General features: G+C 39.5%; 1 protein-coding gene across 1 annotated transcript in view; it reads right to left on the reverse strand.

Annotated features, from left to right (window-relative positions):
- ADAM22 (ADAM metallopeptidase domain 22) overlaps positions 1–21,823 on the reverse strand; it is a 145,902-nt gene that overhangs the window by 14,517 nt on the left and 109,562 nt on the right. The window contains exons 18-30 of the mRNA XM_074864897.1: positions 20,654–20,734; positions 20,374–20,424; positions 20,014–20,077; positions 19,410–19,515; positions 18,212–18,328; positions 17,332–17,500; positions 16,255–16,363; positions 15,187–15,277; positions 13,901–13,918; positions 10,867–10,974; positions 7,846–7,946; positions 7,201–7,267; positions 1,817–1,903 (exon numbers count right to left, since the gene is read on the reverse strand). Of these exons, the coding sequence (XP_074720998.1) occupies positions 1,817–1,903; positions 7,201–7,267; positions 7,846–7,946; positions 10,867–10,974; positions 13,901–13,918; positions 15,187–15,277; positions 16,255–16,363; positions 17,332–17,500; positions 18,212–18,328; positions 19,410–19,515; positions 20,014–20,077; positions 20,374–20,424; positions 20,654–20,734 (1,169 nt within the window). The remainder of the gene's footprint in view (positions 1–1,816; positions 1,904–7,200; positions 7,268–7,845; positions 7,947–10,866; positions 10,975–13,900; positions 13,919–15,186; positions 15,278–16,254; positions 16,364–17,331; positions 17,501–18,211; positions 18,329–19,409; positions 19,516–20,013; positions 20,078–20,373; positions 20,425–20,653; positions 20,735–21,823) is intronic.

Below are 21,823 nucleotides of genomic sequence, written 5' to 3' on the forward strand. Positions count from 1 at the left end.
CTATGGGGTTAGATTATGGTGAGTGACTGATGGCCTTGTCTGAACAACAAAAGGTCCAGAGGGTATTTTTTGGAAAAGGTTTGCTAATAAAAACACACCTCATTTCTAGTGTCAGTTTTGCGTAATTTCACCTTCGGTCACTTTTGGTTATTATGAATCTCAGTCTGATAGTCCAAAGGACTTCCCACAAAGGTTTTGATCCATATGCTGCTATGTGGATCTTATGATGAGGTAAGCATTTAGCTGCTCCATTAAACTGAACGGCTTGAGGCCCTGCAGTCCCTTATAAGCTTTCTCAGGGCTTAAATCTCCCCAGTTCTTGAACATGCTTGTTGAACTGTGGACACCAGAACTGGACCCTGTATCCCAATGCTAAAACCAGCAATGGCAAAACTACTGGATTCACAATACACCCTGTCTGAAAGTCCAAGCACCGACACCAAGATCTGGCTGACATTGGCTGGCAAAATCACAACATCCTCCCATAAGCCTGGGATTCTTGTGTCAGTGATTTTTACTTCTTGTTCAGGACCGAGATTGGGACTGGCAGGCTTAAATTTACCTCATTTGCCCTATTTGTTCATTGGAAAGCCTTTCTGCAACTTACTCTGTGATTTAAAGGTTCTTGAAATCCAACACAAATGGTTTAAAAAAGTGACAATTTTATGCTCTTTTAAGGCTTTGTGACATTTTTAGTTCTAAAATGACTAAATTCTCACTCTACTATTTACTATCTGCCAGTGCTACTATTGGAAGTGTTTGATTAGCATCTTGTGATACACCTCCATCACTGCTTCCCAAATACACACTGGACATATTTATTGAATATTTCTGCCTTTTTATACTATTATTAGGTCTACTAATGTAGCAAAATAATTGTTAAGACTCTATTTACTTGTTCTTACCAGCCTTCACTGTTTTGGTTAAAGATTTTTCTTTGTGTTTCTATAATTCTTGTTTTAGCTTCATTTTTTGACATGTTAACTTACAGCTTCACCAACTTCATGTTTTATACTATTTGTCATTAACTGTCTTCCATTCTCTCCTATGCTAGCTGATTTTTCCAGCTGATGCAAACTTCTGTCTCGGCTGTGGGATTGTGTCTTTTGGGTATCTACTAAAATGTTCTCAGTCTCCTGATTCATGCACAACAGGGAGGCCAACCTCATGCATGCTTCTTCTCTTTAACTTGGAACATATCAAATAATATGCACTTTTCCCTTTCAAAAACAAGTGATGTATTTGGTTGAACCCTACACTCACTTGTAACAGATTCATTAGTGGTTTGATAAATAGAGCACAGAGTATATTCTCATACATTTAATTTTCCAATTACAAAATATTAATTATTGCATTGTATGCTAAGGGTAAAATACCACTACTTTTTATTCTTTTTTCATTTAAATTTGAGTATGCACTATATAAGACAGTGGATAGAGTCAAATGTGTTATGAAACCACTTGCTTCAGTAAATTACATTCTATTTAAGTTAATACTACTTTATTAGTGATAAATATGTCTCATGCCCATAAAACACTACTTGGCATAAAATGATGAGAAAGCTACTACAAGCTACAGATGATGGTGGGAACGCATGCACTACACACACCCTTTTCAATGGCTTCATTAAAACATTCAGAAAAAAGAACTGTAAATTGCACATGAAGCCAAAAACAGACATCAAAATGCAGCAAAAGAAGAGGGGCCCTTTGCACCTACAGTAACTTGTATTGATTTATACAAGGTAGGAGTCCCAAGATATTTGTATATGCTGGAACAGCTCTTAAAAATTATATAGAATTAATTTACAAAATACCTAAAGTATGGTCCTTCAGTGTTTTTATTCACATCTTCTACCCACTTAGCTACATTATATTCTCTTTTGAACCATGGGTTTAAATACCTGCAGAAAGCAATGGAAGGAACAGAGAAAGCAGAAGAACAAGAATAGAAAATCTGAGAACACACAGCACAAGCTTAGCAAGGATGTCTTCATCCCCAAAATGCAAGTGAATATGGCAAATAAATCAGTATGGAAGTTGGGTGAGGACTAGGCAATGTGTACAACTGCATGAGAAAATCTGACCTACAACAAGACTGTTTGATTAATCTGGAAACTCTTTGGAATACATCATTCATTTAATGTCTTAAGGGTAAAATTCACTCCTATGCAGAGGGCCAGCATTAAGTTAATGGTTTGAACTCCTCTCATGATCTCGGAATAAGGATGAAGGGGCATTTTGGCTCCAATCCTGCAGTTTGCTTGTTGAAGACACACATTTGCACCCATCTAGAATAAATTGCAAGCTAATGAGCACAGAAACTTGGGCTTGGCCCTTTCTACAGGAATGAATTTCAGCCTCAAGTGTGTGAAAAGGCTTGACTGTTTGCCGGTACAGTGGCAATTTTCACATTTTTCAATGATCATTTAATTTGGTAGGACCACAAGAAGCTTTAATGGAGGTGGGCTGCAGAGTTATTTCACATTTTACCAGAAGCAATCTTGATACCAAAACCACACTTTTTAGGAAAAAAGCCTGAGCTGCATACTCAGTTACATGAAAACTACAAAATAAAGACAGCTGACAGTAATATTACCAGGGAAGAAGAAAATTTTTTTGTAACTGGTTTCTCTTAGCCCCCCAATAACATGATTAGCGAATTCCTCCCCCTCTGTCATGTTAAGAAAAAAGGGCAAGGAAGAAACAGGAGTCTGCCTGGTCCAGTTTAAAGTCTGTTCTTGTTGTATAAGAATGGTAACAGTTTAGCAATTATTTGTGATCACCATCTTTATGTAACAGAGACTAGCACACTCTGAAATAGGAAACAAATTGTAGACAAGGAAAAAGGGAAAGAAAATTCCTCTTTAAGTTATTTTTTTGTATTTCTGGGCCAGTTCTCACCATCCTTGTCTATGAGAGTGACTCCAACAACCTCACACATGGGAACGGGCCTCGCAAGGGATTGCTCAGATGAGTAAAGGTTGGGCCAGATCATGTCGTTCAACCCCCACCGTATTTCAAACCACGTTGACAACAAAAGCAGCAGCACTTTTTCAACTTCTTTTGCTCCTTTTTTGCTCTGGAACTTCTCCTCCCCGCCCCGCACAAGCACAGCCACAGCTCTCAGAAAGTACTCGCCCTCAGCCACAAGTGCTTCTAAGTAGCTTCCTCAGCTTGCTTATTTATCAGGAATCAGGAGTGCTTTATGCTTTCCAGCTCGGGTTCTTAGAGAAAGAAAACATCAAAAGTGGTAGTGCAGCAACAGATGAACCACAAGTGAAGCAACAGGCTGATGCCAGCATCACCAGGAACTAAAAAACTTCTGCTTTAGCTTTAATTGTAGGTTCAACTACACGTTTTCTTGTACTTGCTGCAGTACTTTCAACTTGCTTTTTTTCATTTGAAAGGATCTTTTGGTAACCATGAAACACTCCCAATCTGGCTTCCTGTATTAGAAATCAGTGTAATGTGGTATCAAAGCATGCAGTTGTTGCACAACCGTGTTGCAGGGTTTCCTGGGTCTGGTTGTATTACAGACCGTCGTTCACCACCTCAATTCATCTGTTACAGAAAGGTTAAACTCAAGTTACTGTAGACCACTACATGATACCATCAGAAAGCTCTCAGGCTGATCCTCCTGGCCATATGTTCATCAGCGATGGCCAGAATCCGCATTTTCTATGAGTGAGAAATTCCACTTTAAAACACAGGTGTCTTTACATGTAAGTCTACAGCTAGACCAACAGCTCAATTTGGCTTGTAGCGCAACATGCAACAAGGCAAAAGACCTGGGCTCAAGAGTACTCATACTCCTCAGGCTGGCAAGGAGGAAGGTTAGCTAGCGCTGCAATCAGCAGGAGCACCTCCAAGCAGTCACAGTGTTTTGCCACAGTGAAATACTGTATACTGAGGGAAGGGACTTTTCATGGCATAAAATGGCAGCCCAGAACGCAGGGGCAGGTGAGACTGACCTGTGATCCCGACTCCCTGTTTGGGGGTGGTCAGAACCCCCTGGGCTTATGCCTTGGGCCGGGATTTGGTGGGCGAGAGAAAGCCCAGGCTCAGATGCATGGGTTACCCTGCTGCAAAAAGACAATATATAATAGAAAGTCTAAGCCAAAGATGTTTGTATCAGTTATAACAACGAGGAAGACAATCGCTTATCGGAAAAGCAGTGCAAATTAACAAAGGTCAGAATCGCTGTTTGGCAAAACACATGTTTCCTGGGACCTGTTTTAACACAAGCTCCCAATTAAACTGTCAGCTTATTCAGAAAACTCTCGTTATCATTCCTGGATATCTCTAATTGATTTTAATAGAAAACTTGTTTTATCAGGCCATTTCATCAACCCTGTTTCTGAAAAAGCTGCAGAAACATTTGGCCTGCTGGCATTCCTTCTGTGTGAACTGAACCATGTGCCTTTAGCAAAGAACACAAATTTTGTTTTAAAACATCTAGAAACTATTTAAAAGTCCCAAAAGGGCTTTAGCAGTCTCCACAGAGCTATACCCTTAGCAGAAGCTTTGTTCATGTATCTGTTAGGTACAAGGGTCGCACAAAGGCGTGAGCAGTTATGTTTTTCAGGAACTGCTCAATGTACTTGCAACCCTCCTGCCAGTGCTGCTTGTGAGGGCTGCAGAGCTCAAACCTTGCTCAGTGCTTAAGAAATTTTGCTTAAATGATTTATGGCACGAGTCTCTATCTGGTGCTTGGCTGTATACAAAAACCCGTGTGCATAATATGTGCCGTTACTGCAGACTCATGCATAAGTCAAATACTTTTGCAGGCAACTGTGCTAGTGCACACCTGCTTAAAAAAAATTTATTTCTGCACAAGGTATGGCACAAATGAACCCCATCTTCTAGTGGTTAACTACGCTGTCTCTACTACTAACAGAAGACCAACAGTGTTACCCTTTTTCTTCCATCTCAACAAGTATTCTTCATTGGATTTTCAGGGGCCACACAGATGGACTTTCCAAATGTCGTCCACCATTTCAATACAGTTTTCAATATTCTCCTGTATTTCCCAGAGAAGGTAAGGTAAATGTCTGGGAAAAGCCCCCATGTATTCTGAGGCATCCTCAAAACAGTTGGCATTGCTTTTTGTTTTCCTAAATGAGTAAATGCTGGCCATGGTTAGATCATTCTCAGTCAATTTTCTCTGCTTGCAAAGTAAGTTACCTCTCTAACCAGAAGCATTGTGCGCCCTTGGCAATTCTCTCTGTTCCCCACCAAACTGACACAGCACGTGGATCACTCAGTGGGAGCTCTCTTTCCAAGGGTGTAAGGCTTGCCAAGGAGACTCGGACAAGCCGTGTGGCCCCATGCAGTCCAGGATAGAACCCATCAGGAGAAAGCATTTTCCTGCCTGGCAGGTCTCTCCCAGGAACACACACACTGCGCTTCAACCCTAACAGATTGCTGCACAGCCCTTGGGAAGTACAAGCCTCCTCCCTCTAACACCAGGGCTGCTGCTGAGTTGAGAGACCATAACAAGCAGCAAGGAAGAAAGCAGAGAATTAGGTGGAAATTCAGAGGAAACCTTTAAAACAGAAAAAAAATCACAGGAAAAAAGATTTCCAACTCACACTCTGTCTACCCACTTATTTAGTGCTCCAAAGTCCTCAGAGCAGATGTATAATATACCAACTGAGCAGCACAGGGAAAAAAATATGCCCATTGGGGTTTTTTGCTTTTACTGAAAAGAACACTCCTCCCATGCAGTTACATTCACTCTAGGCTAAAAAGAGCTGACCTGGTTTTGTTCTTTATGGACCAATTCAGCCCCAGTGTATACCTCTGCTGAATGACAGAATAAAGGTATCATAAATTTAAACTTTTATTTTTTAACAAATTTTGTTTAAGAAATACAATTGGAAAATTAAGGAAAGCACAGGACAAGTTTCTAAAGAAGAATGTGCAAACTCATTTGTATCCTTGGCAGTTTGGTCAGACTAATTTTGCTTTTATCAAACTGTCTCATGCAAGGAGAAAAGAAAATGAGCAAAAAACTTTTCAGTAAGAGTTTATCGGCACAAAGACCAAGAGCACAGGGGCACTTGACAGATAAACTCCTCCAAGGGATCTAGGGCTAAAATTTCTGGTTCCATGTTGCCATTTTGACCATGCAATGTTATAATTGCAGTGTGCATCAAACTATTTTTTCTGTAACTTGTAACAGAGGGTATTCTCTACCAACTTTTCTGAGCCTACTCACCTCAAGACAGTGCACTGCAGGTGGAAGAAAACTTTCAGAACAAACTCAAAATCCCCAAACTGAAGAAAGCAGGGCCCAGAGAGGAGTCAGCATTAGTTTCCAGCAGGGTTGGTATCAAGACCATTTGCCCATAGAGGTGCAAAGTTAGTACTACTGATAGGGGGAAAGGGCACTGTCATTGCCACCATGGTCAAAGAGGGGCCACTCCCATGTGGCGTAAGTGCTGTAAGAGCAGGCCAGTGCTTGACAGAGATCATGTTTCCAGCCATTCACCATTCATCCATGAAAGGAGCCTGAACCAGCAGGCTGAAGTACGTAAGAAAGGCTCTTTCCCTATGGGGAGCACTGCACACATGGGCTCTTCAGTAAATGCAACCAATAAATCAATAAGAAAGCAACTCTAAGCCATACTGAAAAGGTCTAGGGATCAGTTGCTTGGTAAGAACTCTCACTACCCATTTATTGCAGGGCTTACTCAAGACTGGCTGTTTCAGGCTTACAACAATAAACTTCAGGGTACTCTCAAAGCAGACAGATACCTCTCCTAAACCCTCCAGGCAGGTACTCAGATATATAGATCTCTAACTCTGCAATGGCCCAACCCAAGGTGAAGACAAGGGTAGGAAACAGGTTATCAAAAATTCAGTATTGAACCAGGATACACTCAGCAATGGCAGTTTACTGTAGACAAAAGCCTGCAGTGATGGTGCAGGCTGCCACCACCATTGGGAATTGCTATGGGAACGACTGTGAGGAAGCCTACATAAAAAAGAAAATTGATAGTTAATTTTTAAAGAATACATAAAAAGAGGTTGAAATACATTAGCCAAACCATTTACCAGATTATCAGTCAGCAATCAGAATGGGCCACAGAGCAAAAATGCAGCTGTCTACTTTTCAGTACTCTTAATCTCCATCTACAAGACACAAATATGAAAACTGTACTTTCTGGCTTTGCTTTTATAAGTTCAGACTTACTCAGTTGAATTAGACCGTGGCCTAAATCTTTTGCCTCTGACTTTCTTTCTGTTTCCTCCTATATTACCTGAAAGAAATCAAAGGATAAAGACAGATGGTAAAACAACTTGAAACTCACCTGTGCCCCATGCCAAACTGTATATTCTTTTTGCATCCCCAGCAAAAGAGTTGTTACCTCATTAGCGTTAAACATTTAAAAGTCACAGCTCAGCCCCTGTTGATTTACCTCAGATCAGCTAAACTTGGCACTTAGGTGATCTTTCTCTACTTTTTGCTGCAACTGTTCAGAGCAAAAAACTCCTTAATTTCACCTTTCATTTGAGAAAATCACTACACTTCAAGAAAAATACTAAACACTGCCTGATAAAATCACCAAAGCTGGCAAGATTGGATAGACTTCTTCCTTTTTTTTTATGTTAGCTCACACTGGAGGAATAGGAGAAATAAAATGTCATTTCTATGTGACAAAGCATTGTGCAAAAAAGGTATTTGTGTAGGTGCTGCTAAATCCCCATTCCAGGTTAATAACAACTAGCACAATTTTAAGGAGTCCTGCTGTTGTCCTAAGATCAACTAAACTTTCAGCAGAGCAGCAATGGCCCAGAGTCTGGTTCCACTGTGGCCAGCACAGAGGTTCACACTTACCTTGCCAAGAATTACTCCTAGGCCTCCCATTTTCACAAATGTCTGAAATATGTTTTGTGTCTGGGATCCTTTCACTCCAGGAATGAGATAATCCATTTGACCTGGAATAGGAGGGCTCAGATGCGGTTATTGTTAAGGGTATTGTCTCACATCAATGTTAGCTCAGCTGTTTATTGAGTCACACTCCCGAGGCCGGTGACATAACATAGCCTAAGGTCTGTCTGCACTAGCAGAGCATCCAGGATTTCTGGTTAAACCCTGCAGTTATGTTTCACAGCTGTCCCTGCAGCAGTTTGGTGTGCCCACGTTCAAGAGCCAGGCTTCCGCACTCCTTTCTTGCATGTCTGCTGTGGAAAGCACAAACACCAGCGCACACCAGCTTTCGTTTGGATTTGCAGCTCTGCCTCAGTTCTTAGCTGGAAGATGCTCTTCCAACTGTGCTCAGCTCAAGGTTTTTTAATCTCACAGTCAAGCACATCCCACCTGCAGGCTGCCCACTCCCTCCTTGTGCTGCTGCAGGAAAGCCTGGACTGCTTCTCTCACCCTGCTGCTACCAGTCTCAAGGACCCAGGAGTCCATGATGAGCATCCTCCCACCCACAGCTGGTAGCTCCAGTGGAGGGGTAACTCTGCCTCATTTTTGCTAATTTTGAATTTTTATTGTATTTTGTCAGCCAGTCACTGCAGTATATACTTCTGATGCTAAACTCAAAGCCAAAAGCAGTCTTTATATCTAGGTACTTGGTGCAAAGTGAATTTTTTTCTTTCTCTTGTATTCCCTCTAAGAGCCAGAGATATGTGTGGTTATGTCCAACACACAGGGTTTTGCAACAGGCTCCCTCCTGTTGAACTAGAGCTGCTGCTCAGCTGTTTGCCATGAGATCTGCAACTTTTTCCAAAAGACAAGAAATCAAGAGGAAGTTGAAAACTGGTCATAATAGATGGCTTATTTATTACAAAGAAGTTTTGCTTAAAGGAACTATTTCTGTAGTTTCTATGTCTGGATAATCTTGCATTTTTCAGTCTCTGCTTTCCTTGGAGGGCAGGCATCTGAGAGATGCTCTTCAGTTTCCAGAAGACCAGGCTAATCACAGCCACACTGAAGTAAGCCCAGGGTTTCATTAATTCAAACTTCATTACAACAAAAAAGGTTTGAGAACCAGCAGATCCACTGACAAAGTTTTTAATAATTTTCTCCTCCTAAAGGTCCATTTGCAGGTTCAGGAATGTCTTGCTATATGATATTTCATAATAGCAAGAGTTATCATAAAGTTATGTCTCAATCCTTGAACATCCTCTGAATACCAGCTAACACTTCATAGTGCTTTCCAGCACGGAGAAGCCCAGGCAGCTAATGGCCCAGTCACTCCAACATCGGCCAAGAGATGCCATCAGTACCTGCACACAGAGCAAATCAAAACCAGCTTGGAAGGTAGGAAATGGCACTCTGAGTATTCAAATGGAAGGACTATGTCAGCTCCACCACAATGTTAATGGAATATTTGTCAGACTTACTTTTCCAGACTTGACAGTGGCACAACATACCTGAACTGGTGGTGGGGAACAACAAAACTCTCTAGTACAGACAGACCTTAGAAACCATTCGCTTTTTGGAACAAATAATAAACAGAGGCACATGAAAGAAATGAAGTATGAAAAGAAACACAGATACTGAATGAAAGAAGAAACGCATTAAATGACATTCATTTAAAAAACCTTCTTTCTTAACTGGTATTTGAACCTGCTTACACAAAGCTATGAAAACTTGCTTTCCCAAGACATATTTCAAAATTTTATCCAAATGAGTAAAGATTCTCCAGCACAAACAGTGCTTCCTGAAAAAAAAATTGATCCACTCACACATCTACAAAGCTGAATTTAAAAATTAGCAATCATCAATTAATCAATACTACAGTCTTCCAAATAAAATATTCATTAGAACAGACTAAATGAAGTTGCATATAAGATCTAGCTGCTATATCCAAATAGCAAATGTCACTGCAAATGTATCCCTTCCATACATTTCTCTTTACTTTCTTTGAAATAACAACAAAGAAAATGGCTTCATCAACTGCATAGTTATATAGACTGCTCAGCAAGACAAGAACTGAGAACTGCAGTTTTCTTATGAAGCAGTTCAGGATTGTCTATCCCTCCTACGACATAGTGCTTCTCATAAATTGTTTTAAATTGCTAGCTAGAGATTTTCATAATTAAAGGATCTCGTAACTGCTGAGGGATGGTGAGCATCATGACCTAATGACCTTAGCAATTACAAATGACTCTCAATGCTTTTCAATGAACTTTCCATTTTAAAATAGTTTTAGGTTTTTTAAGTAACTGGAACAATACCAGAATTAGTGAAATCTGATCAAGGGCAAAATCTAATGCCCTCCTTGGTTACTCATCATAGCAAGCACAAAACTACAGGAAGTCTTTGTAGAATTATTTGCTAAGATAACACTTGGTGACCATTTAGTGTACTAGTCTAGTGAGTGGAATAATATGCAAGCACCATCATCTTTAATGTGAGACAGCAAGAATATTATCCAGAAGTCTAGGTCAACTCAGTGAATTAATGACACTGACAAATACAGATATAAAAATAACATTTATATTGAACAGTTTATGTTTATAACCATTATTGAAGCAAGACAGTGTTCCTTTTCTTTGATTACATGACCATGATTTAAAAACATGTGGGGTTTTTAGTTAATTTTTTATTGACCCAGCAATTATTATTGAAGTCTACTTGAAAACAATTTTCAAGCAGGGAGATGATGAAAATTTGATTAACCTAAAATTGGTTTACAATGGAAAACTTGTTTATGCTGGCCTAATCATTTGTAGCTCAGGGCATGTGAGAACAATCAGTAATCAAAGCACAAAGGATGCTATTTCAAACATTCCACAAAGAAAGAAGAAAGAATCAAACCTGCTGCAAAACAATGAAATGTTCTGACTAATGGAATAATGGGTGATGGAACAGGTAGAAATCTGAAAATGCGACAGAAAAGCAGACCTCTTCTTAGAACTAGATGCAGAGTTTGTGCTGACTCCAGGAGGCATGTCGCTATAAAAAGAGTCGGCCTCTCCAGGCTTTTTTACATAATCTCCCTGGGGTATTTGTCTAAAGTATAATAAACATCGTAGAGTCAGAAAACATGACAGGCATCAGCACACACACAAACATGCACAAATATTAGTTTAAAAGAAAGAGGCAAGGCTAGCAATCCTTGAGGAAAATGTTAACCACACACAATAAGCCTATAAATAAATAATTCAACCATCTGAGAGAACACTCCTGCATACTTCTGATATGTGCAGAAAAGAGGATTATGTGGTTTTAGTAGGGGAAAACAAGGAACATTTCACTGATAAACTCTGATTGTAGTTTTCAGAGTGTTTGTTTGTGGTTCTTGAGACATTGGATAACCAAGTTCAGGTATTTCAAATGACTCATCGCTCTGGTTGTCAAAAGCATCCCCAGGTGCAGTACAAATACTGCAGCCTGAGCTGAAACACATGCCTGGATCAAAAAGGAGTTCAGGAAATTGAATGCTTTTTTCCTTCTGAGATAGATGCTTTTCTCTTAATTTTTGTGATCATTATTGAATTCAAGAATAGCAACCTGTTGAGTTGTTTAAACCTCAGGAGGAGAAAACCCTCCAGTTTATTAACTGTTCTCTTGTGCAGGGGACCTAACGCCAGTCAGAGGTTCTCAGCTACTCCCGATTACCACAACAGACTCAACCTGCCAAGACACATAAAAATAGTGCCACACACGCCTGACAATAGTTTATCCTTTTCCGGTACTAGAAGCTCAGTTTTGGTGCATAAAACTATCTATGCATTAGAAAGTCCTAATCAAGTTAGGCAACTTTTTTACAGATGGTGAATTCATTGCCAGCAGAAAAACTGCCATGCAAATCTTCCAGTTACAGTTCCACTAAGTTGAAAAATCCTCCCTAGTACAAGTAGCTACTTTGAAAGTTGACTATATCGTAGTACCAGCAGTTTAGTTATCCATTCAGCCTTACACTTTCCAAGGCCTTTCTGCCTCAGTCTGCCCCTATTAAGATGAGCATTTATCAGAAATCAGATTCACAAATTGTGTCCAACTACAGACTTCATCTGGGCTCTCTTAATTCCATATCTGAATTTCTAATGCTCCTGAAGTATTTAAAATATATAATTACATGGCACATAAATCATTAGTGTAATGCAATACTTCCCCACTATTTCTTCTAACACTTCTTGAGTCTCGGTTCTTGTCCCATTCCTCAGGTGGTACATCAGTGTGTTCAGAGTTGACTCAGCATGGGCAGCTCTGCTCCACAGGGTTCCTCCAGCAAACTGTCCTCTCACTACCCCATCAGAAATTATTTCTCCCACGTAGCTGTGCCCTTTAAGTTGCACTATTCCAGCTGGCAGAATCCTTGCTAATTTGCTCTTTTTATTATTTTCAGTCTACTCATTTCAGTTGCTTAGTACTACCAAATATCGTTCCTTATGTAATGCTCAAAAATACCTCAACGGCTTGTTTTCATGTTTATTTAAGGCCTAATTGTAAACAATTCTAAAAAAACACTCTGAACACTCTGGTGGATGTCTGCTTTTTCCATTTATGGAGTACTCCTTGTACATATCTAAAATTATTCTATTTAGAAGTCAGCCTACAGAACTTCATTTTCTGCATGAAGGAGATGTAGTTACTAAGTATTTCCATCACCTTCAAAAGCCTCAGCTTATGCTAGTTTCCGCTCTGCCCATGCCCTCAGACACAGCTGCAGACTGACTGCATACTCACAGTGCTCTGTCCATCTACTCATTTTTGGACATGAGGGAATCTGAAAAAGTTAGATTCGCTAATATTCCAACGTGAACATGTATGGGGCAGTCTCTGTACATCAAGGTTCTGGCTGCTCTGTCCTCAGCCAACACTGAAACATCCTCAGTAAAGTGACTCAATGGCCATGTTAGTCTGCTTGTAGCTACATCACGTGCCACTGAGCAGCACCAAACCTTGAAATTCTGCCCTCCTTGCGCCAGGTGACATTTACTACCCACCAACCTCTCCATAAGGCTTTACTTCAATAGCTTTGCCTTTTTCCTGTTACCGTTCCTGCCACCTATCCGACCTTGTAGTACACAATCAGCACTTGGCAGAGCTTTCCTACTTTTTACAAGTATTTTGACCCTGGCAGAGAAAGCACTACACAGGCAGGGGAAATGGAGAACAAGCACAACAGGTAGCAGCAACAAACAAAGCAGCAGCTTGGATCAGGAGGTGGTGATACAGTCAGAAAACAGGAGAATTTGAGAAACCCTCTTATCTGTGGAGGACTGGGAGAGTAAGGAGCCAACTCCATTCTAGAAGACCAGTCTGCCAGGCAGATGACTGATGAAAGGACAGGTGGTCTTCCAGGAGCCAAACCAGAGTCACGGGGAACTGTTTGGTTTTTGGCCACAAGATTGAAAGTGTGAAAAGTCAACCCTGTGCTGAAGACAGTACTGTGCTTTAGCTACAAATCAACTGAGCAGGGTGGTGGGAAGGAATGGGCTCTTCATTCGCAAAGCAATTTTAATGCATTGTATTTTTAACCACAAAGAAACTCCAGGAATGAATTTGTCTCAAAAGGTTCCTGAACATCATGTTAATATTAATCATTCAATTCTCAGCCTCCCAAGAACACTTTCATCTCTAATAGCAGATTTTCAGTCTCTCTTACTGGAAATATTCTCCTGTTTTCCTAAATAAAACAGTCTACATCAGAAGTAAACATTATATTTGCTACCAAGTCCAGTGAAATCAGAATTTCAAGCAATGTCTTTATAGAATAAATATCAATTTCATATAGGCAAGCAAATATTCTTTAAAATAGGATAATTCATTACTATATTTTCCTTATAGAAGATATAGTTCAGATCACTATATTTCTTTATAGAAAATACAGTGATTGCTGTATTTTCTTTATAGCATCTAAATGAGCAAGAGAGAAGAAAAGCTATTTTCAGAACTTTCTAATATACATTCTATTACTTTTATCACATACCTCTGCCTTCTGTAGTTTCTTTCCATACAAAGAGAAGAGAAAGAAATAAGAATGAGTCATCAGTATGCAAATATACATGGTCAGTAAGAGAAAAAAAATTTAAAGAGAAAAGTAACATATGCAGAATGAAATTTTTGCTCAAAATATTTCTACAGAAAACACTTCTAAAATAAAACATACTAAATCAGAATAAACAAGGAAAATATATTCATGTTGATGGCTAAAGTCAATGCTGATGAGTTGGAGGCAGTTCATGATGAGTTTAAGTCTAGTCACTCTAAAGCTGCTAGTGAAAGGTGCAATCTTTAATTTTTTGAGTTGTATTCAAAATAGTAAGTCCAGATTTTCACACTGCCGGAAGCTGAGAGTGATGTACCAAGACAGCATAACCTACCTTTTTACTATCTAATCTTCACACTTTTTTCCAAGTGCTTCCTTTCTTACATGTTTCTGAGCTGCCTCAACCTACCTCAGTGTAACAAACCAGCAGGGGATGTGCTGGTTTGTTACGTCAAACTGCTGGGGCTGTGTCCCAGCTACAGCACTGCCTACAGCTGAACCTGCCCTCCAAGCACCCCAAGGACCTGTGGAGGAAGGACTTCAAGAGCCACTCTCACCCAAACACAGGTGACAAAGCAAGTACCTCGAATCTTTTTTTTAATACATGCAAAAAAATTAAAGACCTCTGTTTTTTAGAAGAAATTCATGGAAGGAGGAAAACTGAAAAAGGTCAGGCTAAAATAATCTATTTTGCCTCTCAGCAAGCAGAACACTCACAGATCTACACCAGGAGAGAACTTGCACCTTATTTGCAAATTACAGATCTCTCTCTCTTACTGAAAAACATGCCTGAATTAATTTCAGGTTAAGCTGACTGAATATAAACATCTGTTTAAGGAAGCCTATGGTTAAATGCTTTACTGACTGACTGAAGGCTAATCTTGCTAAATTTATTGCATCATTAGGAGAGATTTATAATTGAATCAGACTGTACTCTTGTATTTCCTTTGTCAGATACAGTAAAATCATAATCTCATCATCTACAAAAAAAGAAAAGAAATAGCTAAGTAAGAAATAAATTTCAAACCTGGATCAAGCTCTCCAAAACCATATACACATGTAAGAACTGCTTGAAAAATGCTAACACTATAAAAATGTCACTGTATAAATATAATCGGATTTTGATTTTTTATATTATGTTTGAATTGTTCTTTTCATAACATAATCAGCTATCAGATGAAATAAACATATTTTTAACTGTATTAAGAAGAACACAATTTACTTACTTGTAACCCCAACCAGTTATTCCTAAAACGAGAGCCAACACTAAAATGGTGCCAGCAATAGCCCCTATTATTATATTTGTGCTAACAACACCTGGAAACACAAGAAAGGGGAAGAAATATACAGGGTTTTAGGAGAAAAATATACAAAAACAGTAAATGCACTGTCTTTCAAAAACCTGCTTGGACAACTTGCACTAGCCTGATTAATTGTAACCAGTGATATGATCTTGAAGTGTAGCATGGACATAAAAAAATCACTTGTAAATCAAGCTTTGACCTCTGTGTCTATTTCTCTTAACTGAACACTTGCTACATGGGAAAGTTGTGCCAGCTATGCCAATATAATGTTAGCAATATTAAACTGCTGTAGCTTACATCCTTATAACCTGCCTGGAAAATACATGCTTACACTGGAATAAAAGTGACTTTTTTTGTTTGTTTTCACTCAAATCCCTTCCATAGCTGAATAAATTAACCAAAAGAGACATTCTGGAAGATGGTAAAATTGTCCCCCCACAAGGATTTATAATGAAAAACATTTACACCCTCGTTTTTCCACAATGTATCTTTCCTTTGTATGCAAGCTTAAAGTTGAATAAAAACTTTCACTTAAAAAATGTAAAAGCCTGGAATTTGTGTGCCAACATCCTGCTTACTGGCCATGTAATAAAAAATTGACTATACAAATAAATGGTCATGTAAGTAACACTACCTTTCCATCTAGATATGAAAAGTCCCAGTAACTTTTCGCTTGTCCTAATCTATCAATATACTTAATAAGGCCACTCATATGATAAGGACAAGCAAGGTGCAACCAGACACACTGGTACCAGTCCCAAGAGGTGTACTGAGTGCCTGTGAGTGGCACTGCTCACAGCCAGCCCCAGGTCTGTGACCTCACTCACAGACACTGAGTGCTTCTGCCATGGGAGGAAGGGAAGGGAATGAGGCTCCTAAAGGTGCATCATGTTCTATGATAATCAAAAGAGTAGGAGATCTAGTTTTGCTTAATGAGCCTTCCTCAAATACAAGCTTTTCCAGTTATTGGTAAAAATTATAATAACATACCTTTATTGATGGCATCTTTATCAAAAAATATATCATCTTTGATACGAGAACTGCAGTCATCTCCTCCCCAGAATCGGTCACAGACACACTTTATTTCATTGCTACAAACCTGCAGCCAAAAGTGTAGCTCAGAATAAAATCATAAAATTAATCTATTCCCATAATTAATACCTACAGTATAGGTACAGTCATACAGCACTGATTTTGACTGCCTGCAAAATTCTGAAAAACATTTTTAATATACAACATTTTTTAATTTACATATTAGGTGTGTATTAAATGTATTATACTTTATATACAAATATATGTAAAATATATTACATACATTACTATCTTTCTAATGTAATATGTATTTAATAGAGCCATTTATAATTGCTTTGAAAGACTCTGAACCTCAATGATTTTGTTTTTCTGAAATATAATGAAGTGGTTCATTTCAGATAAAAAAGGGAGTTTTAATGCAGCGTAAAAGACAAAAGATATTATGAGAGAACAACTCCTTTGATCTCAGCTCAGCTGTAGGGGCCTGGACACTGTTTCAAACTGTGAAGGACAAAGGGACTCGCCAGGGCCACAGAAAAGCCATAGGCTGTGCACCAAGCAGAGAAGCTGCCACTAGCCAGCTCACTGCCCTCTTGTCCAGAACAAAGTAGATCTCAGCCAACAAAATCCAACTCTATGAACCTTCTTGACTATTGACACATTACAGAGGGAATTAAAAAGAGCATCTGGAAGAACAGAGACCCAAGTTTCTTAGTTCTTAGATCTTGCTATTCTCCAGTACGTTGCCTGAGGAAATATCAGTCAAGTTAGGAGAAGTGACAGCAAAAGAACTGATTGATAAAATTTTTGCAAAACTAATACGTACTTACTGTGACTCATTGTTTAAGATGCCTTGACTGGTATGCATTATGTTTATTTATGTGACTCCTCCCCTTTTCCTTTTCAAAAGCTTCTCCAGTATAAAGAGTTCTAGAGTCACACTGCTGGCTTCCTGAAAGGTCTAGCTAGTACACTACACAATGCCAGATACTCAGCAAAAACAGAAAAAAGGATTAAAAGAGTACAAGAACATACACCGTGTCCTGAACAAATCTGGCTGTCCGTGGTGCCTGGGCAGGTACTGAAGTTGAAGGCCTCGGTGGGGAGGCAGCGATGCTCAAGGCACACCATGTCTGGCCCACACGGTGTCCCATTCTCCACATAGCCCAGGTCCGTCTCCTCATCGAGCTTCACATGGCCACCACTGCAAGACAACCAAGAGAACCTTGGAGACTTGTGCTGTGATTAGATGGGACTGCTTGAGAAACTGGGCTCTGGGCTGCTGCCTTCACTTCTGTCTGCGTTATACGATGCCCAGGACCAGGAAAGAGTAAGTTTTGGCTTATTTACCTCACTGGCCCTAACGTGAAACAAACTAAAATGCAGTATATCTACATCAGACAAATGTGATGGTGCAAACAAAGACCATTTTTCTTGTGTAGAAGCTAGTGTTGGATAAAACATTTGAGTTTACTTGTGTAGGACTTTGTTTCATCTTACAGTTGTGTGAAGCTATGAGAACACACCAGGTCTATAATTGGGATTCAGCTAACATATGGCAACATATTAAGCTGCCAGTTAGCTTTGGCAGTGCAGGCATATGTCTAAGTATTTTGAGTACATTAAGTACTTCACAAACATTAAAGAATGTAAACTCAAGAGGCCAGAGAAGAGCATTATGTCTCTACAGGCAAAATTAACTACTACACAGAGGGGACTGCAAAACAGCTGTGCTCGCCACAAGTAGTCAAGTTCCTGAAGCTTAACAAAGGTTGAGCTAGAATAATGGTTATGTGTTAACAGGAAAAAAAAATTTAATGGAAACAGTTGTTCTCCACTTAGAAATGAGAAAGCTGCTTTTCCATGCAAGATGAATATTGATTGTCTCTGTTCTGTTTCCAGGATTTCCAATTACCTGCAATTGTAGACTTTTCCAAACTGCAAGATTGACGATGTGATTTCACCATCAAGTTCTCCAAGTCTAGGCACACTGGATATATTGGAGCACAGAAGGTATCCACAAAGCACATCCCTGCATTGAGAAAATAAACAGATACCCACTGAAAAGAAAATTCAATGAAAATGGACAATCAAAAAAATGTGGTTTTCTTCACTTGCTTTATAACATACTTGTTATTCCTTGCTTTTCTCCCACTGACAGTAACTCCCATAGATAATGTCTTGTTTCCCAAGAAAATTATTCCTCTCACAGCTTAGACTGGGAAAAGTCTTTTTTTAAGATGTATTATCAAAAGTGCTCTGAGTAATAGCAAGCAAGGAGCTGTCAAGAACAAACCGCATCAAATTGGTTTAATATCCTATTAAGATACAGTAACTGGCCCATAGAGGAGAAGCAGTAGATACTGGATTTAAACAAACTCTCACATGACACATATGTAAGGGAACTAGAGACACCAAGTTTAATTCAGCTGTTGAAGGGATTTTACAACTTGTGTGTGGAGACTTGTGCACTGTCTGGCCTCTCCCATATTACTGAATATTTTTTACTCATTAATTTGTGTTGAAACAAAAGGAAGGTTATCAAATCTGCACAGAAAGGTGGGAAGGGACATTAGTTCACCTGTAGGCAGGACTAGAATTCAAATAGCATTGACAGAATGGAGAATTCATCTGAAAAACCAGGATGCGGTTTGATGAGAACTGGCAAAAGGTTCAGAAATAGGCAGAAATAATCAACTGCATAAATACAGAATGTGAAACAATGGTTTAGGCAGCAACTTGCAGGAAAAGATGTGGAGGGTTACAATGCAATGAAAACTGAACACAACTTTGCAATGCAATGGCATGGCATAAAAGGTGAACACCACACTGAGACATGAAAGCACAGGCCACTTTCCTCTGCACTAAGCCTCACCAAGCGTACTAGGACCACTTTTGGTCCAAGTGCTCCCAAAGCTCAGATGGTGCTCTCTTGTCAGAGATCATCTTCTCTCAACACTCCTCTCCCTCCAGAATTTGCTGCACTAAGGTCTGCAGAAGAAGGCCAGAAGTCTGTTCTGTACAGAGGATTTTTGAGCCTCTTCCTGCCAGCTAAAGAACTAGAGCAAGGATAAAAATCTCATACCAGTTGTTTTCTAAATGGATCAACTTACTGTTTATTGCACTGTATCCAAGAGTCCTTGTCTCTTCCACAGTTTCCCTTTTCAGTCCCTTCAATATTTAGCTTCTCATAGCAGTACCTGTCAGCAGCTGTCACTTCTGAAAACAGAAACAAATCTCTTCTAAGATGATGAAGACTTCTAAAAGCCAGGTCCTGGGAAATGGAGATGCATAATCAAAGCAAGCAGAGCTTCCCAATCTGTGAACTACAGTATCAATGGTCTGCAGGTGGCCTGTGAAACTCTGCACAGTGTTCTCAATGAAAAGTTTTATGTTGGCACCACAGGACTGTTTTAAGATCTAGCTCAGATTGACCAGTGTTTATTGGTCCAAAATGTCCAGAAGCATAGGCTCCTGAGGTGGTTATTAATGAGAAGTTAAACCTAAGACTTCAGCATAATCAGCAGTAAGTTAGCCAACACTAGAGAAAGAGCTGGAAAAGAAGATGGAAAGACAAAATGAGGAGGGAAGAGGGGGAGGGATATAGAGTCCTAACTGGTTTTAATGGTTCTGAGTATGTCTCTTCCATAATTTTTCTCAGCTAAGATAATCTTTCAAGCCACATGAACAACAACCAAGTTAGAAACATTCACTCACTTTCACCCCAGATATATTTACACTGCCGGTCCCTGGTTTTGCATCTTCCTCCAAAACAAATACCCTAGAAAGAAACAAAAGATACAGAAAAAGTTTCACATAACTTGATTTTCCAAAATATGTATTTGTTTAAAATACAGATTTGTCACATGCTTTCTATTGAGGCTTTCTATTCTATATTACTATGTGATTCTACTTTCGGTTCATTTAAATACTTAGCTCTAAAATATAACTAGCACCCAAAATGCAGGAATGTCAACATAACTGTCGCAGGTGACTTCCAAAGATCTTAAACCAAAATCTAGAAAAAGCAATCTATAAAAGCAGAAAGAATGTAAAACAAATTGGAGCACTAATTACCTGCTTGTTATCACAGGAATATCCATCCATTTTATGAATATTGGGAGAGCACTATAGAAAGAGAAAATAACTAATAGATCATAGATCAGACAAGCATGGAAGAAAAACATACAAGAAATGTCATATGGAAAATTATTTCAGTATCATGCTGGTTTTTTCAGTATTAGCAACTTTAATACAATTTTTATACACCTTACTATACAAAACGGCAACATTCATAGTGATTGAGAGACTACAGGTGGGTTTTATTCATCTCTTGGACAGAAGATATAAAAATCACCTGACTGGAATTTCCTGTGCAGTTCTCTGCAATATCACAATCATTCACCGCTTCTCGGCACAAAACTCCTTTAGGTTCAAACTGGAAAAAAAAGGACAGAAAATTAGTGTGTTGGTTTCTCCACATCTTGCCTTAAATGCAATGCTTTCTTAGAGTTTTAACTAAAATTTTAAAAAAGGGAAATATTCATGTGCTGACTGAAGTGGGAAGACTTTCCTTTCCCTGCTCCAGACGTTGCACCACTCAAGCCACCAGTCATTTACTGGTACAAGTGGTACCACTCTCTGAGGCACCTCCTCCCAAGCGCATTGAGTGCGGGGCTGAGCAGGATAAGTGGTCTTCTGGGATGCAGGACCCATGGGGTTTATCAAACCAATACTGCAGTGACTTGCAGCATTATCTTGACCAGGTCATTGCGCCTTTTTGTGACTATTTTACTCTTCTTTATAAAACAGGGAGAGTGATCCTGATCTTCTCTCTAGGGATGAAGAACGCTGCAAAACTCTAACACTATGGTTATTAAAATGCCCCATTGCTGCTGCAGAACAGAAACTATTAAGAATATACTGAATTCTGTATGGTTTGACACCATTTTCTAAGTGACCAGATATTTAATAATAAAAGATGTACCAGTGATCTAACAGAGGTATATTGGTTCAAGACTTCTGTGCTAAGTCTCAAGACCTGTAAACGCAGGAAGTCATCCCGTTAGTGGCAATTGTTAGTGCTTCTGGTCATGGACATACTTATTTTTTCTGAAAGGTTTCTTAAGTCTGTGATACCCAGTTCATTTTGGAGCTCTGTGTCTTTTTCTCTGGATCTGCATGCACATACATTTTTCTGGGGACAACTGCTAACTCCACGGCTGGTGTGAATGGGCACACATCAGTGGAAGAGCTAGACTCTGGTACTTTCTCTGCCTTCAGCTTATCTTTTTCCTGCCAGCCTCTGGAAAAATGCAGACAGACAGGGGTGTTGTCAGAGACACTGCAGGATGCAGGGATGTACACTCACCATGTTTTGCTTGCAATCCCTCTGTGAGAGATGAAAGTCTCTTGTCTCAGTGACTCTTGTCGAGAGTCACTTGTCTCCCTCATCTGAGCGGGACGTGACACCCTCCTTCACTCCTGCTTTCAAGCTGGGTCTTACAGCGGAAGGTAACACCACGTT

Source organism: Strix uralensis, chromosome 1, assembly GCF_047716275.1.
Source record: "Strix uralensis isolate ZFMK-TIS-50842 chromosome 1, bStrUra1, whole genome shotgun sequence".
In the NCBI taxonomy this organism is placed as follows: domain Eukaryota; kingdom Metazoa; phylum Chordata; class Aves; order Strigiformes; family Strigidae; genus Strix; species Strix uralensis.